The 16,643-nt window shown below is 55.0% G+C and overlaps 3 protein-coding genes across 3 annotated transcripts; 1 reads left to right on the top strand and 2 right to left on the bottom strand.

Annotated features, from left to right (window-relative positions):
- Positions 1–881: 881 nt before the first annotated feature.
- Positions 882–4,248, bottom strand: PG985_015946 (Fungal transcriptional regulatory protein; the record flags this gene model as incomplete). Its single annotated transcript, XM_066835712.1, has 9 exons — positions 882–1,275; positions 1,335–1,612; positions 1,689–1,877; positions 2,042–2,486; positions 2,601–3,281; positions 3,356–3,554; positions 3,682–3,756; positions 3,833–3,843; positions 4,118–4,248. The coding sequence occupies 9 exons, from the start codon at positions 4,246–4,248 to the stop codon at positions 882–884; spliced, it is 2,403 nt and encodes an 800-aa protein (XP_066676915.1).
- Positions 4,249–6,536: 2,288 nt separating this feature from the next.
- Positions 6,537–9,758, top strand: PG985_015945 (GPI ethanolamine phosphate transferase 3; the record flags this gene model as incomplete). Its single annotated transcript, XM_066835711.1, has 1 exon — positions 6,537–9,758. The coding sequence occupies one exon, from the start codon at positions 6,537–6,539 to the stop codon at positions 9,756–9,758; it is 3,222 nt and encodes a 1,073-aa protein (XP_066676914.1).
- Positions 9,759–11,591: 1,833 nt separating this feature from the next.
- PG985_015944 (C6 transcription factor) lies at positions 11,592–12,684 on the bottom strand (the record flags this gene model as incomplete). Its single annotated transcript, XM_066835710.1, has 2 exons — positions 11,592–12,188; positions 12,259–12,684. 2 exons carry the CDS (start codon positions 12,682–12,684, stop codon positions 11,592–11,594), a joined length of 1,023 nt encoding a protein of 340 aa, XP_066676913.1.
- Positions 12,685–16,643: the final 3,959 nt, after the last annotated feature.

Here is a 16,643-nt window from a genome sequence, read left to right as displayed (position 1 = left end):
TATATTGTGTCGAGCAGAGGGCTGAGAACCTTTGCAACTGGCATGATGTGTACTTGGGTAGGATGATATCGAGAGACCAACGACATGAATCGTGCTACATCATCGTCTGGAACCAATGCGAGGCTTTTATATAAGGCTACTTACAGGCACATAGTGAAAGGAGGCATGCAGGTATGGACTCTACTGCCGCATGTTACTTAGTTTCAATATCGGAGGCATGCCTGTAACTCGGTTTCAATTCCATTACGTACACGCGATATGGATAGGTCAACGCTATATGCGATTAAGTATGACCAACTTGGTGGTGAAAGTAGGTCGCTATATCAACATGAAGGTCCCACAAAGCGGCCAGCTCATACATAGTATTATAATATATTTAGTATTTAGTATACATATTCTCTCTCTTGATGATGATGACGTGCACTTCTCCCGTATGACCCAGCGGCTCATCTCGGGATACTCCTCACAGCGGCAATTCCCGTCGATCTTGCGTCGACGTTCGAGCGCACTCTCCCAAAGAGTGTACAGGAACGGCCACCCTTGGAACAAGGCTTTCGCGTTCCTGCAGCAGGAACCGTCCCGTATCTGGTCCATCGATATAATGGTGCTGTATACCCATATTTCCTCCGACCCCCTCAACCTGAGCCTTTCCCCTGGCAGTGACACACCTTTACCTCGTCGTAGCCGCGTGAATCCGTGCCCACCCCCGACCTACACCATTGGAACCGCAAACCCTCGGCACAAACTCATCAGCTCATTAGTGTGTGCACCATCCCGAACACGATATATCGTCCCCAGAAGCAGCGCCCTGGATCGTCATGACTGCGTGAGCCAGCCCTCGCAGCTGCCAGACACTCATCCATCTGGTCCGGACCCATCAATCAACTCATCGGCTGCGGGTTCTGCGGCCACAACCCGCGCCAATCCTCGTCCTGGATCACATACGGCATCGTATACTGCCCCGCCGAGGCCGCCGCGGCAGCGCCAGCACCACCCCCACCGTTCCCACCCCCCAGCCCGCCCACGCCGTCCCCCGTGACCGTAGGCGCGGGGAACGGGAACTGCGTGTTGAGCCCCAGGGCCGGGTAGTTGCTCATGGCGATGGTGTCGAGGTTGGAGATGAGCGGCTCCTCCGTCTTCATCCAGTTGGAGACGTCGACCCGGATGAGGTGAGAGGGGATATCATCATCCCCGGGATCTCGCTGCTGTTGTTGTGTAGAAGTAGAAGGGGCAGTAGCCACATTGCTCATCTCCTGCAGCGAGCGCGTCTCGTCGCTGCCCGGCGGGGATAGGGCGGGACGGGGGGCTCGTCGAGCGCCCGTTTGAGGCAGTACGGCATCACGGGCTGGTCGCCGCCGCTGACGCCGCCGCCGCCAGTAGCGCTGCCGTCCTGGCTCACACTTCCCCTGTTCGCGCCGTCTGGGTACGGCCTGGATTGCTGCAGGATGCTTCGCGCGTCGTGCTCCACTACTCCGTTCTGTGCGGGTTCGTACTGTTTCGAAAAGATGTCCTCGGGTTTGGTACTGGGGACCCACGACTTCAGCTGGCTGTCGCTCTCCTTCACCGTGCCGCTTTCGAGGTAAATCTTTTCTTTGGCCAAAATGTGCCGTTGCTACGGGTGATTCTCGTTAGCTCCCTGTCGTAAGTGAGGCAATACGTAATAGCACGTCAACGGAGGTAGATCTTACGTATGCTTCCACCCTCGGCAAGAAGGGTTTCAGAGTCTCCAATATGCTGACGAGCGATGACACGAGGAAAGACAGCAAGTCATCGTCAATGGGCTTCGCGAGACAAAGCGGCGCCGTGCTGCCCTCCTTGAGGGCCCGCTTCCATATCTCGTACTTGCGGGCGATCAGCAGGACTGTCGCACAGTCGACCTAAGACACGCACACACCGTGTTAGTAACATAGTTGGGGGAAAAGAAAAAAGGGGACCGACCCAAATCTCCGGGGAGACAAGGTGCTCGGGCCCGTTACCAATGGGCTGGGAAAATCGATGGGGAACGGGACGAGACGAGAGTGAGACATTTGAAAGTACTTACCGCGCAGGCGCCGATCATCCAATCTGCGGTGACCAGGTTCTTGCTGACTCCGGAGTGCTGCCGGATCAGGTGCATCTGGAAGGTCCAGAACTGGGCCTGGTGGATGGCGTAGGCCGTGGCCTGCCGCTGCGATATGTCCAGCCACTCCCACGGTATGTCCTCGGGGTACCTGGGCGCCGTCGAGTCGGCCAGCCTGGGCAGGGAGAAGCGGTACAGGTCCACGTACGTCTGCGCCACCCACAGGTGCAGCGTGAGGAAGCTCGTCCGGTCCGGTCGGTTCAGGTGGTCCTGCAGGCTTTGGGGGCTCAGTCGTACGCGATCCGGGAGCGTGTCCTTGAACCTGACCATGAGGACCTGGAGGTGGTTCACCGTGGCCATGAAATGCTCCGAGGTGGGGGAAGGCACCTGGGGGTTCTGGAGGGCTTCAGACAGGCGCTTCATAGAGCTGTAAAGTCAGAGTCAGCATTGGTTGTGTTTTATGAGTTGGAAGTGGTAGCCTTTGGCCTGGAAAGGGGGAGCAAGTAATATTTGGGGGAAGAAGTGGATAATGGCAACATACCTAAGAATCTGAGTACGAAGATTCAATAACCTTATGTGAGCGGCGTTTAGACTGAAGTCGCCCTGATTTGGCTGGAGAGGTACTTCGTGTAGCGTCGCCTCGGTAGACGGGAGACCTTGCCTGAAGACGTCGTCGTTGCAGGGCAGCTTCAGCTGCATCGTGCTGGAGGGCAGCAGCACATGCTCTTCGAAGCCGCCGGACAGGTACCGGTCGATGATCCAAACCTGCCATACGGCGCGCCGCAGGGACTCCTGCCTGGCGAACCCCCCTTCCTCCGGCCGGTATTCGGGTTCGTGGGTGAGGCCTAAGCAGCGAGCCAGTCGGGCCGCCGTCGACGTCCACATCCAGACCTTGCTCAGGGGGCCCGACATCCAGTTGTAGGTCGTGACGAAGGCCTGGAGCACCAGCAGGTCCGGGTCCATGTGGCCGAATTTCCGCATCACGTACTGTTCGACCTGCTCGTTGCACTGGGCGGCCAGCAGGCGCCCTTGCGAGATGTTGGTCACCATGGTGGCGGTGATGGACACCACGGCGGCCGCTAAATAGGGAGGCAGGCTGTTCTCCTCGATCAAGCGGTACGTCGTCGCGGGGTGGAGGATCCCCTGGCAGGGCACATACCAGAACGCCTCGAAGTAGACGTCCATATGTTGTAGTATTATATCCCGTTTGAGCAGGGTTGTCCTACGCCATCGGTTAGATACAGATTCTTGTGGTGGTGCAAGCAGATATGATGATGGTGATGATGAAATACGTACTGAGAATCCGGGCTCGGGTCGTAGGCGATTTCCATAGTTGGTGGCGTCTGGCTTTCGGGACTTTGCTGCTCCTTGACGGATACAGACGTGGTCGACACGTCAGGTTCCGCCGGCTCGGGGGGTGCGGCCACATTGGCGAACCGCCTCTTGGACGGCGCATATTCGCAGGTCAGGGAAGAGGACCGACATCTGGAGCACGCTGGCAAGTCACCCGAGCACTTTGCTTTGTGACGATGGCAGTTTGCGCAGGCTTGTTTTATCGTTAGCTGATCACCTCATTGGGTTGTACAAGTAGGGGGTGTTGAAGGCCATGGTTGTGTGCTTACCTCGCTGAGCTCGCTTGCGGATGGTTCCGGCCTCTGTGACGGTGCCGGTTGGCGTGATCCTAGCTAATTTTGCCGCTGTGTGTTGTTAGTACTTTTGGTAATCCTCGTGAAAATCGAGCAGCATGGGTTCTCTCTCTCTCTCTCTGCATACCTTGCGCCCGGCTGCCGCTGGTGGACTGAGCAAACCCGCAGGCGAGTTTGAGGCGGAAGCAGTTGTCGCATGGTTCATCGCCTGTTCTCCCGCCACATTTGACCTATCACGAAGCAACCCGTCAGCAGGAGGAACATTCGATGTTAGTTTTCGGGAGCCGTTTTTCTGCTACGTACCTTTCGCAGCCGACAAATGTCACAACTACAATGCAAGTCGCGAGTCAGTCTACTACTCCTGGGAATTGAATTTTTCGGCTTACACCGAGGCGCGCGAAGAAGCACTTACCATTCGTTTGGGTTGTTTCGCCTTCTTTTGCCGAGGGCGACGGGCGAGAGCTGGGAAGCGGCCGTTTCTGGGGTGGGCGCTGAGGCGTCTAGGTTTTCCGAAGCACGTCGTCCGTCGCTGCTGTGCTTCATGGTGAAACTCTAAGTCTATAAGAGAAAACGAAACTAAGGATATTTGTATGTGTGTATACTGGAAAAAGCGACACTAGACGACAGTAAATGCTAACAAGCTTGCCGGGTGCATGATGATTTGATCTAGTAAGTAAGTAGCAGCAGTGCGCAGGGCGGACTAGAGAAGAGGGAGTATAGCCATTAGGTTGGTTCGATAGAATAGACAGACAGACAGACAGACCGTGTGCAACCGTAAAGGAGAGCGAGAACCGACAGGCTCTCGCGCGGGTATCCAGATTCTGGGGTTCGCGGAACTACCAGAGCGCCCTAAGGCCTACGAGTGAACCGTCGCTAGCTTGGCTGGAGCTCTGCGCTTTGCTTGGAAAGGAAAGAAAAAGGGACAGGGGTTCGGCGTAAAGGCCGCCACCAGTCGCGAGCGTCGTAGCGATTCCTAGAGATTCCTAGCGATAGGCCGCTGTTGGCCCCAGAAGCAGGCCGTCCAGGCCGGTCAGGGCTCCACCTCCACCCACCCGCCCTTTTGCCTTTCCAACACCCCCCTGTCCTCTTCTGAATCTCGCCGACAGCAGCCAATCTCCTTATCGTGAGGGGGGGCAAAATTGTTATGTCCGGCGGCGATGATCGGGGAAATAGATCCGTGATGCCATCACCAATCAATAATTCTCCTTGAAAACGGGGACGCAGAGCGAGAGAGGCCTTTCGCGGGCCCCCAGAAATCGCCCACGGCGGGTTGGATTGGGTGGCTGCACATCCATCCTGTCTCAGCTCAGCTTCTGGAGATATAGGAAGTGATGAACACCCGCAGCAGATTACCTTCTGTAGCATTTGAGACCATTACCACACCACCGGGTCTTTCTGGCGCTGGTACCAGGTGTTAGTTGGTACACAGTCTGCTGCTGATGGCGCTCTCGGGCCCTGTGTCTCCTGAACTCAATTCACTGGCTCGTCGGCACAGTACCGAACAAGCTTCTGTGGGCGGGCTATACACGTATTTATTGTCCCCTAGCCTACTCCGTACCTAAGCTGGTAGCGATCGATATGCGTCCGTGATATATAGACATAGACATGGTTGTATTAGATAGCCCGCTGTCTAACCATGGCCATTTCTGGTTCCAGCGACATGAAACGTCAAGATTCCGTATGTTGCAGCATGTGCCTAACCCAACGACCCTACCAGCGTGCCTGGTAGTAGATGCCGCTCTGCCGCTGGTGTAAGCCGACAGGGTGGGTGGGTTAGGTAGGATCCATCGCATGCAGTGACAATGGATCGATGGAACCTGGCTTGAGCTCCAAGCTCGTCCAGCACCAGCACCCGTCAAATGAGCCTCCCTCCCACCTTCCTCCGAGCCTCCTCAGTCTCTTCGCGCGGCACAGGCGCTGCTGACAAGCTGGCCAGCTGGGTTGCTCATGATTACCAAACCAATTTATAAGTCGTCTGGGCTTGCCTAATTGGGTGGCCGGTCTGGATATACAAGAAGGGCAGCGGATAACCGGGAATAACATGGATTGGAATTGCGGATTTCCAAGTATTACCTCCGAGTGACCCCTCTGATAAATGAAGTTTGTTCTTTTGAAAACGATATGTGTCCTCCATTTTCTCGACTTGATTGGCATACCTTATCTCGAGTTTGGGTGCAGAAAAGGATATATCAATGTGGGTGAAGCTATCACAGCAGCGAGCGACTGACTACTCAATCGACCCGTAACTCGTCAACGCGCTGACATCTGACATGTTGTTGCCAGAGATGAGCTTGGGAGCTGTTGTCTCTGGCATGAGATCTTATTTAGGAAAATATCTTGGAGACGCCAAACATTGCATACACCGAGGTGGAGACAAGTCTGTATGGAGCACCGCCAACAGCAAAATGTATTGTTAAAAAGACTGATTGATTGAAGCTTGCCATGCTTGCCATCACTAATACAATGTGCAGCTGGCAGGTCACCAGGGCGGGCCGTCCCCAGCTGGGTGCAGTGACCTTTGAAGCTTGGCTCCCGTCACCAATGGGACTAAGGTTTTAGTAGCTAATTGAAGCTCTACCCAAATTAAACCCACCACGGTATCACTAAACCAACCATTGGACGCGACTAATCTGGCTGTCAACCTCGCTCCTTACCGACTTTATACTTATTTCGCATCGCCTTTGACAGCCATGTCGACTTAGACTCGGCAGCCATACCAGGAGACGTACCTCGATTGCCCATACCAGACCAATGGCCAGCTAGGTCTGAGCCACCACCAAACCTCCCACGTTCCTTTGCCATCCTAGCGGCCACATTACCACATCACCACGATGCCGAGCCAACGCCAACAACGGCCAAAGGACGGCCCATCCGAATATCAGACCATAGCCGCCCAATACGCGAGGGCCAAGCGGTTAAAGGAGATCGAAGATGCCAACAAGAAGCTCCTGGGCGCCGAGGCCGACGAAAAGCGCTCCGGCGCCGCCGAGACACAGCGAGCCGCCTTTGAAGCCCGGCGCAAGCGGGGCTACGAGCGGCGGTTCGGCTGGACCTTGGGGTTCTGGGTCTGGATGACGTGCATTCACGTGGTCGGCATCGTCCTGTTCACCGGCGGGTTCCTGCTCACGCGCTTGGTCCTGGACGAGAAGTCCGAGTGCTCCGTGCCGCCCATCGCGCCACTGGCGGCCTGGGACGGGCAGGGCAGCATGGAGGGGGGTTGCTGGCACCCCAAGACCTTCGACAAGGCCGTCGTCGTTTTAATTGATGCGCTGCGCTACGACTTCACGGTCCCGGTCGAGGACCTCGCGCAGGCCGAGGTCTACCACAACGCGTTCCCTTTTCTCTACGAGACGGCGGTCCGGTCGCCCGAAAATGCGGTGCTGCTGCCCTTCATCGCGGACCCACCGACATCCACCCTCCAGCGATTGAAGGGTCTGACGACCGGCACCTTGCCTACACTGAACGACCTGGGAAGCAGTTTTGGCGGAACGGCTATCGAGGAGGACAACCTTCTGATGCAACTCAACTCTCTGGGTAAGCGCATTGTCCACCTGGGCGATGACACGTGGACCTCGCTCTTTCCGGGCTATTTCGAGGCCAACATCAGCAAGCCTTACGACAGTTTCAATGTCTGGGATCTGCACACGGTGGATAACGGGGTTCTCGAGCACATCTTCCCCCTTATGCAGAAGGAAAACCAGACGCAGTGGGACGTTTTGATCGGCCACTTCCTGGGGGTGGACCATGCCGGCCACAGATACGGTCCCAACCATGCAGCCATGACGGCCAAGCTTCAGCAAATGAATACTTTTGTCCAGGATCTTGTGAAGACTATCGACGATGACACAGTCTTGATCGTCATGGGAGACCATGGCATGGACAGCAAGGGCGACCACGGAGGCGAGAGTGACGACGAAGTAGAGGCCGCACTGTGGATGTACTCGAAACGACCTGTTTTCGGCCGCACGAAGCCGGAATACGTCACACCCCCGGCCACGGCGAAGGAGCGGCCCGTGAACCAGATCGATCTTGTCCCGACGCTGGCCCTTTTACTCGGCTTGCCCATTCCGTTCAACAATCTGGGCCGGCCCATTGAAGAAGCATTTGCCGGAATAAAGGATATTGCTTGGGATAACCTGGCAGCCGTCTCCCGTCTGGCGTCGGCTGGAATTCGCCGGTACCAAGCCTCATACTTCGCCGCGAGAGGTATAGAACAGATCGCCAAGCCCGGATCGCCCGCGGAGTTGTGGGAGAGCGCCACCGAGTCTGCCACGAAGAACACCAGTGTAAAAGCCCGGGAGCTTGTTTACAGAGCCTATACCGCGTACCAGGAAGAAACCCTCCGGATATGCAAGGATCTGTGGGCCCGCTTTGACGTCCCCAAGATGGCCTTGGGAATTGCGGTCATGGCACTCGGGGTTCTGGTCCTTCTCGTGTACGTGTCGCGAGACGAAGATGATGACTTCGCCGTCTTGGATGATGCCGAGTTAGATTTCGCCGAGAAAAGCCTGGAGTTGCAGGACGCTGATGGTCAGACCGAGTTGCCTTCCTACCAGACTCTGAGCAAGAGTCTCGTGAAGGCGGCGGCAATTGGTAGTACCATTGGAGCCGGTCTTGGCGCAGGTTACGTGTCTACAGTGGCCGAGGAGCAGGATTGGACCATAGCGGCAGCCATTACCGCGTTGACCAGCTCTCTAGCCGTGACTATCTCGCTGCTCGGGCTGGGCAAGAGCTTGACCAACTTGCTACCGAACACCATTTGGGGTTGGCTAGGCGTCATCTTCACCGTCAGCCAGTCTATCGGGTTTGCCTCCAACTCGTATACCATTTGGGAGGACTCGATATCGCTGTTCTTTTTGTCCACTTTCGGCTTCGTCAGCATGATTGCTGCGTTGCGCCTCCCGGCCCGTACTGACCGCATCTTGGGCATATACCACTCTGTGGTCTTCATCCTACTTGGCCGACTGGCCTCCTTCTCCAAGCTTTGCCGAGAGGAGCAGATGCCCTACTGCACGTCTACATACTACGCGTCAGCCAACTCATCTACGTCTGCACCCTGGCAGTTGGCGCTGCCCTTCGTCGTTTTCGCCGGCATTCCATCCATCATCAAGGGGTACCTCCTCTCGTCTCGGTCGTACGAAGGGCTGGCCCCGTTCTGGATCGACTGGGTTTTCCGGGGAGCGCTTGGCCTGGCCGCCACCTACTGGACCCTGGATGCGGCTGGCAACGGCCAGTGGTTGGCCGACTACCTGTCGGAGACGGCTTTGAAGACGATCCAGGTGGCCATCGCACAGGGAGTCCTGGCGCTGGCCTTCGTCGCCGGCACGACGGCGTTCGTGTGGGCGCCCCCTTGCATCAAGGTCCTGACCCGGGCCGGCAGCGGCGGGCGGACGGCGCAGGTGACGATTCTGGGCTACGGCAACGCCAACGGGGCGCGGTACCTGCTGCTCGTGGTCAACATGGCGGCGGCGTGCATGCTGCTGTCGAAGCCGATGGGCAGCGGGGCGCTGGCGCTCATGGTGTGGCAGGTGCTGTCGCTGGTCGAGGTGCTGGACCTGAACAGCCTGTCGGCGGAGAGCATCGGGCCCGTCGTGCTGGCGCTGCTGGGCGAGTTCTACTACTTTAAGACGGGCCACCAGGCGGTGCTGTCGTCGATCCAGTGGGACTCGGCCTTCATCCCGCTCTTCGCGCTGCGGTACCCCTGGTCGCCGCTCGTGGTGATGCTCAACACGTTCGCGGGCCAGGTCCTGGCGTGCGTGGCGGTGCCGCTGCTGGCGCTGTGGAAAACGTCCCCGCGGCGCAAGGGCGGGCTCGAGACGGTGGCGCGCTGTTTGGGGGTCTTCGTGGCCTACTACGCCGTCGAGAGCCTGGCGACCATGGCGTGGGCGGGCCACCTGCGGCGGCACCTCATGCTGTTCCGCGTGTTCAACCCGCGCTTCATGATGGGGGCGGCGGTGCTGCTGGTCGTGGACCTGGTGGGGATGCTGGTCGCGCTGGCGGGGGTGAGGGCGAATGCGTTGGCGGTTAGTGAGGTGTTTGGATGGGCGGATTGATCTCGATTGATACGTTCAGGTCACGATGGGCGATGGGGGCTTTGGGCTGAATTAGATACACGGCGTCAGAGAAATGGGTTATCTGATGCAAGTGGGAAACGGGGCCTCTAACGGCTCGCCTATCTGTATATACCCTCTTATGCCTAGAGCACCTATAGATTTGGCCCCTTTTCACGAGGGGACACTGTCCAAAGGTCGAAGGTGGGAACGTTGTATAGTAAATCCCAACCTTGTTTGTATCTTGTAGATATATGTACTTCCTATTTTCAATGGGAGCAAGTAACGTTCAAGCATTGCTATACTATTAACGTGCCAGGTAACCCGTCCTTATTACCAAGTCTTCACTGGAATAACCCTCGATATGGATGAGTGGCATCAGAAGTCCAGAGTGCAAGTAATTCTTCACTCATCAGTAATTGACTGCCGCATAATGCTCAGGTGGTAACAACAGCGCAGCAGCATCGTACAACACGAATCGCCCATCCCAGCTTTCGAGATGAGCAAGACCTATATTAGAGACGGACGACATATAACGGGTCTCAGTGAACCCTGTTTCGTTTCCACCCACCACCCACCCACCTCGATCGATCCCGCCCGCTTTTGTTCGATTCATTCGGGGGCGTTTCTGAAACATCTCGCTTACCATCAACGGGGGAGGAGACTAAGAGAGAAACTATAGCCGGGGATGTTTATATAACCATCGATTTTTTGTTATTGACCAAGCCAGTCAATCACGCGGCCTGGCCCGCTGCTGATTCCTGGCAAAACTTCTATCTAGCTCTCATTGCTTTCTTTCTTTCTTTTAATCCATGTGCTCCCTCCCGTCTGTCCCGTTGATGAAATGGCACGCTGTCACGTCACGTATGATTCCTTTTTCTTTCGCGTTTCAAGTGGACAATTGAGTTTCCGGTTCCTGACTTTACTTGTCAAGTACTGGGGAGGGGAAATGAAACCAAAAGAAAAGATTGGTAGGCATGAATGACGACGGTCTGTTGATTGATATTGCGCTGTTGCAATCGGCGGATGCGGAGATTCATTCGGCATACGGAGATGATACCCCTCCCCAGATAAAGTAAGTAGGTAGTACTTAGTAGATGCCCAAATACGCATCGCGGAGCGTGAGGTCGGTAATAGGAAGTTTAAGCGTTGAGTAGGTAATAATCACCGGGACTCATCCACCATCATTACCACCATCGTATAGTCATGGTCTGGGTAAGGGAGATAAGGAGAATGAGTATCTATTAATCCCAGTATGTCACCCCCAGGCGGGCGTGTCCATGATACGTTTCCATCCTTCCTCCCAAGCCTTGGTGGCGGCGGCCCCCTTAGTTTCCCTCTATCCTTGCCCATTCCCTTCGTGGCATCTGTCGCGTCGGCACATAACCCCATATACGCCTGCCTAGTTCCCTCGCAATTTGCCCCCTAGTCCATCCATCGCCCCTTGCCATGAGCTCCAAAGTTCGAAGTGAGAATATATATATGTGTATGTATGTATGTACATGTATGTGTACATTAGAAAAATAAGATAATAGAAATTAAAGCAATATGATAACTGCTTCGTGGTGAAGAAAGCAAGAGAGTAGCATTTGTTTCTGCTCGCGCGGGAGGGTATCGAACGCTTCGATGGAGGAAGTTTTGACCATCGAACAAAATTCCAAGACATAACCGTAAAATCATATAGCCCTCCAAGTTGTCAACCATTTCCCAGAGTCCTTCCCGGCCATTTAAGATCCGACCCCCGTATATCCAGCCGTCCTGTCCTATTGAACTCCGTCCCGCATTATTGATGTTGTTGTTGAGCCAATGGCTTATGGCTCTGCATTGCCGCCCGGCCTAGAGGAATAGATGGGAGAAGACCATGACCATGAGCGAAAACAGCACCAAGACAGGAGTCTGTTGCATGGCCACGGCAGCGTTCTCCGTGGCCACGGGAAGCGTGCTGTTGACATATTCGGGGCCGCACGCCTTGTTCATGATCGCCGACCCGCTCGCGTAGGTCGCGGCGATGGACGACTTCCGGTTGGCGGTGAAGGACTGGAAGATGCCCATGGTCTGCTGGTTGCACCAATTGCACGAGGGCGTGGCCGTGTCCGGCATACTCCTGTTCAGGGGCAGGTAGTAGAGATAGACGCTCGAGAAATCCTTCGTGTCCGTCGCGGCAGAGGCGTAGCAGTAGGCCTGGCTCTTGGGCTCTTTGAGACATGTCGCACTGTATAGGGGCTGGTAGGCCTTGAGCCCCTCGAACGCCTTAGTCACGACCGTATTCCCATTCGCAAGCTCGCCGCCGCAGTTGCTATCTTGCTGGAATTGGTCCGTTAGGTCGGCGAGCCATGACGTGCACATTTTGACATCGGCCTTGCACGAAGCGTCGAGGACCTGGGTGAGGCTGACTAGCGACCTCTGAGCATCGAAAAAGCTATTTGAACCCCCCTGCGTCATCATGTCTTAGTCTCGGGGTGTTCAGAGGAACCGTTGGTGACTCATGGCGTGTGAGACTTACCTGTAAGAGCATAGAAAACGGGTAGCAGCTCTTAAACGTATTGTCGGCGAGAAAGCTCTGGATGAAGGCTGGGCATTTGCCCGACGCATCATCCGAGAAGGTCGCGGGCATGCTGTCCATCGGGCTTGGTAACGGCCCTGAGGCGGCGTCGGCGGGCGTCGGGGCAGCTCGCTTAGATGTAGTGGAGGTGGGTACGTGAATGCTGATGATGGTCGACGGCCCTTGATCGGCGGCCGCGCGTGCAGCGACTCTTTTACGCGGTAGACGACGGGCTGGTTCCTCCTCGGACATGATCTGCTGCCATATCTCGCTGTCAGACGACGATGACGGGCGGTCCTCGATCAACGCCTCAGCGGACTGATGGGCGGCTTGTAGTGATATAGCTGTGGTCAGGGAGACCCAGCAAAGAGTGTTTGCGAAAATCATTGCCCGGATGGATCCCAAGGCCCGGATAGCTTGAAACGTCAAGCAAGGGTAGGAGGGGGAGCCACTCTAGATATTGCGGACTGGGTGGAAACAAGAAAAAGTAACGTCAAGTCGTAGCGGCAACTCTACCGTTTGCGAAGCATGCCAGCATTACGCCTGCTCTTGTCCGGAGGTAGAGGACCCAAAATATTATTGATGTGTTGTCGAACACCGTTCAAGTCCTGTCGTTTAAGTGCGTTCTGGCGAGGACCGAGACACCGATGGGAACGAGCACCTCCAACAATCGCCACGCCGCTGTATCAGGTGGCCCGAACCGCGAGGGACTTGGGATGGCCTGACCCGCACACTGGTTCGATTCTCAGCTCGATGGATACCGCGATGGTTAAATCCGTTTTCCGTCAATGAGCGAAATCCTCGGTAGCGAGTAATGGAGACGAAGCGGCGACTGCAAGGCAAGATGACGACAGGTATGTATGTCTCACTTGAGCCGATCGAGTAGAATCAAAGCCAAGCTTTTCTTGCAGTCGTCGTCGAAGTCCCACGAGTTCGCAAAGCAAAGCAAAGCAAACAGGATATTATAAAAACGGCGGGTGCGAGGGGCGATAATTATGGCCAGTCCAGTGTAGAATTAAGTAAGTAGGTGTGTTGGGGGTCTATTATTTAGAAGCGAGCGACGGAGGTGTAGCGGTGACACCAGATGTGTGTGTGTGTACTTGAAGGACAGGACGGTCAACAACAATGGACTGACTGGAGAACGAGAGAATGGAGTGAACCGAACGAACGAACGACTGGACGAGCGAGTGAGTGGGAGACAGTGGGCAAAGAGGAGTTAGGACACCGCCATTGGCTCTCGTTGCCGGAAGGAATCAAGGTCAGGCCTGTCTGCCCACCGGCAGGTTAATTAAAGAAAATCTTAGCCGCGCCTCCCCATGGCACACACACGCAGAGAGAGAGGGAAGAGAGGCACTGCCCCCCAACCCTGTCTTTTGCCCACCCACCCGTCGCCAACAACCAAGAACGAGCGTGCCTGCGAGCCGGGCAATGGGGGCTAGACAGAACCAGCAACCAGTTGGCAGGACGGACAGTGTGTGCGACGTGGTAGGGTAGGATCAAGCGCAACGCCGGGACAAAACGGTGGACATGCACACTGCTGCACCTCGCCTAAATCGGAAAATCAAGCGTTGCTCTCCCGTGCATACGGTAGGGATTCGAGCAACACGACTCGGAGAGGGCTGACGGAAAAGGACGCCATGCATATGTAGGTAGGTATTGCCTACAAGAACACACAAACCCCTCTGGCAGTCATGACCTGGAAATGGGAAACATTCCACCGGTCCGCCAACATCAAGTTGCCTAGAAATGAAAAACCGCACTCGAAGAATGCCCGCTGTTCACTTGAACGATGTTTTGCAGGGAGTTAGTTCTGAGCGTCCAAGACATTGTTGCATGTCCCGATCGCAAGTCCAATTTTTCTCCAGGCTTCTGTTGAATTGCTCCAGATCTGGGCCCCCGATGCATGAATGAAAAAATAAAAGAGCGGGCAAATAAGATGGGGAGGGGAAACAACTTTCGACAGCCCTGGCACCCTGGCCGGTGTTCCTGGGCAAATCGCGTGGGTATGGCTCGCAGAGAGGCCCGTTCTGAATCCTGATTGCACCCCGAACTTCAAAGGCGATGCGCGCGCGCGAGATGGACTAAACAGGGTCCCCTTACATACGTCGGACTGGCCCACAACGCCCATTGATCTCGCACCGTACCTTGCAGTAGTTAGGAGTTAGGGTAGGTAGGCGCAATTAACCATTAGCCTTGGTGAGAATAGACCACGCGAGTGGCTGTTGTTGGCTTGTCCGGTGTGCGACATGTCGTGAGACTTACTAGAGAGGATGCGGTGGCACTTACCTGGGCACTAAACCCGAGCGACCGCATTTTGTGTAAGCCGAAAAAAAAACGATGGTGTGCAAATGCCAATGCGAGGATGGATTCCTTTGGCCTTGGCCCCCCTCGTATTGGCATCGATCGCAGGGACTGACTGGACTGACGACAGATAGATAGTCTTCCTACTCCGAAAAGGAGGCACACCAGGGCGAGATGCTGGATGGATCAATGGAGGTATGGATCGCGCCCACTCTCCCACTGCACTGCACTGCTGCAGTGCAAAAGCAGGCAATGGTACAAGTACACCGCATCGGAGACTTTTTGGCCCTCTGAGGGGCAACGCACCAAAGTGGGTTAAGTATGGTAGGCATTGAAGTCCAGTCAGCCAGTCTAGCCAATTGATGAACTTGTAGGTATGTGGGTAATTCCTTGGGCGCCTGCCGCCTGCATAAGCGAAATAATTTCCCCCTTTCCCCCTGTTGCCTGCCTCTTATTCACAATTCGCGATCTGGCTGATTGAGGCTTAACTTGGGCGGCACCGCACACAAGCGTTCAAACGACAGGTCCCGATAAGGCCTAGCCGTTGCTGGTTGCCCTGGGGCGACGCTATTGCGAATAGCGATTGCTGTCAACCTTCGCTTGGCTTTCTTCTTTCGGGTAGCTGGCGACGGTGTCTAATGTCGAACCAAGCCCTAGGGCCGGCCAACCTAGCCGATCGGGTGGGCAGTCAGTCGGTTCGAGGTGGTACGTAAACAAATAAATAGCCAGATTGGCTGGATCTTGCGACGGGATGGTTGTTGCATTATTGATTGCTCCGTTGGAAATGGTTCTTTCTGTACATACAGTACGTAGCACACACCGTTCCTGTATGTCCAGTGTGCATAGTGGTGTGGTTGCCGGCACAAACAAACATACCTACACACACAATTTTCCCCGGATCTGAGCTGCCGGTCCCGACAGCGAGGTAAGGTCAGGGGAAGTAGCAGCGAGGTCGATTAGAGTTCTGGGGCGCAATCGTTTTTGTGGAGGATCCGAAGAGGATCGCTCTCATGCAAACCACGGCATAAAGCAAAAAAAATAAGAAGACTTACAGCGGCGGTTTGGGTGGGCTTCACTACATGCAGCTCGAGTCATCATCCATCTCACCAGGACGAAATCGTCCACCAACCGAAAAACCCGCCCGGCCGGTCCATTTCCTTGCTTCTAATTTAAACAATTGCAGACGGCGCCAGTCCAGATTTTTTGATAGTCGCTTGCCACCGACTACTAAAGTGCAAGAGCAACACTATTGCAGGTGCTTAAGTATAGATGGGACAATGAGATCACTGACCCGATACTGAGTATTCTTCTAAGAAGACTGGCTGGCTACGGAGTACCTACGGGCTCTTTGCAATTAGCAGCGACATTATCGTCGTACAGCATGGATGGAATATGTACGACAATACATAGCCATGTGCCATAGCCCGGCGCGGGTGCGGAAAAGTGTCGATCGCAAAGTCTAGAAGCCGCCGATCCATTCCCCAAACAAAGGATCGATAACACGAAGGAACGAAAAGCAGGTCGGGTTGATAAAATCCTTGTTTGTCGCATGCTTGCGTGTCCATGGTAGCACGCGATGAATCCTCTTACAAGGCACAGAGTTGCAGTAGGATGGGGTAGCATGGATATATCACGAGCCCCTTACAGATATAATTTACCACCGAACCCAAATAGTGTCAAGTAACTGAATTTATTTTCCTGGGAAGAAGCTGGTCCGTTGGATTTTGGTTCGAATAAGTGCGTCCGCTGGACAGTGGTTTTCTGGGACACACCACATCTGTTTCCCCCTTTTTACCGAACGAGATCAAGTACGGTAGAAGATCAAGTGCAAGAACATGGCTCACGAGAAGCTTCGCCGTCAAATGACACTTTAACGGACTTCACGTATGAGCTGACTAATACTAGCCTGTCCTGAGCCCCAACATCAACAGCATATCAACCACCACCACGGCAAGAGAGGAACAGACAGATCGAGAGAGCGAATGGTCTTTTTTTTGTTTCGATTACAAGATCTATATACAAAGTGTGTGTGTGTGTGCGTGCGT

The sequence above is a fragment of the Apiospora marii genome, assembly GCF_038362585.1.
Source record: "Apiospora marii strain CBS 49790 chromosome Unknown utg000013l_segment0_segment0, whole genome shotgun sequence".
In the NCBI taxonomy this organism is placed as follows: domain Eukaryota; kingdom Fungi; phylum Ascomycota; class Sordariomycetes; order Amphisphaeriales; family Apiosporaceae; genus Apiospora; species Apiospora marii.
The sequence above is the reverse complement of the archived record's forward strand: the minus strand, read 5'-3'. Positions and strand labels throughout refer to the sequence as shown.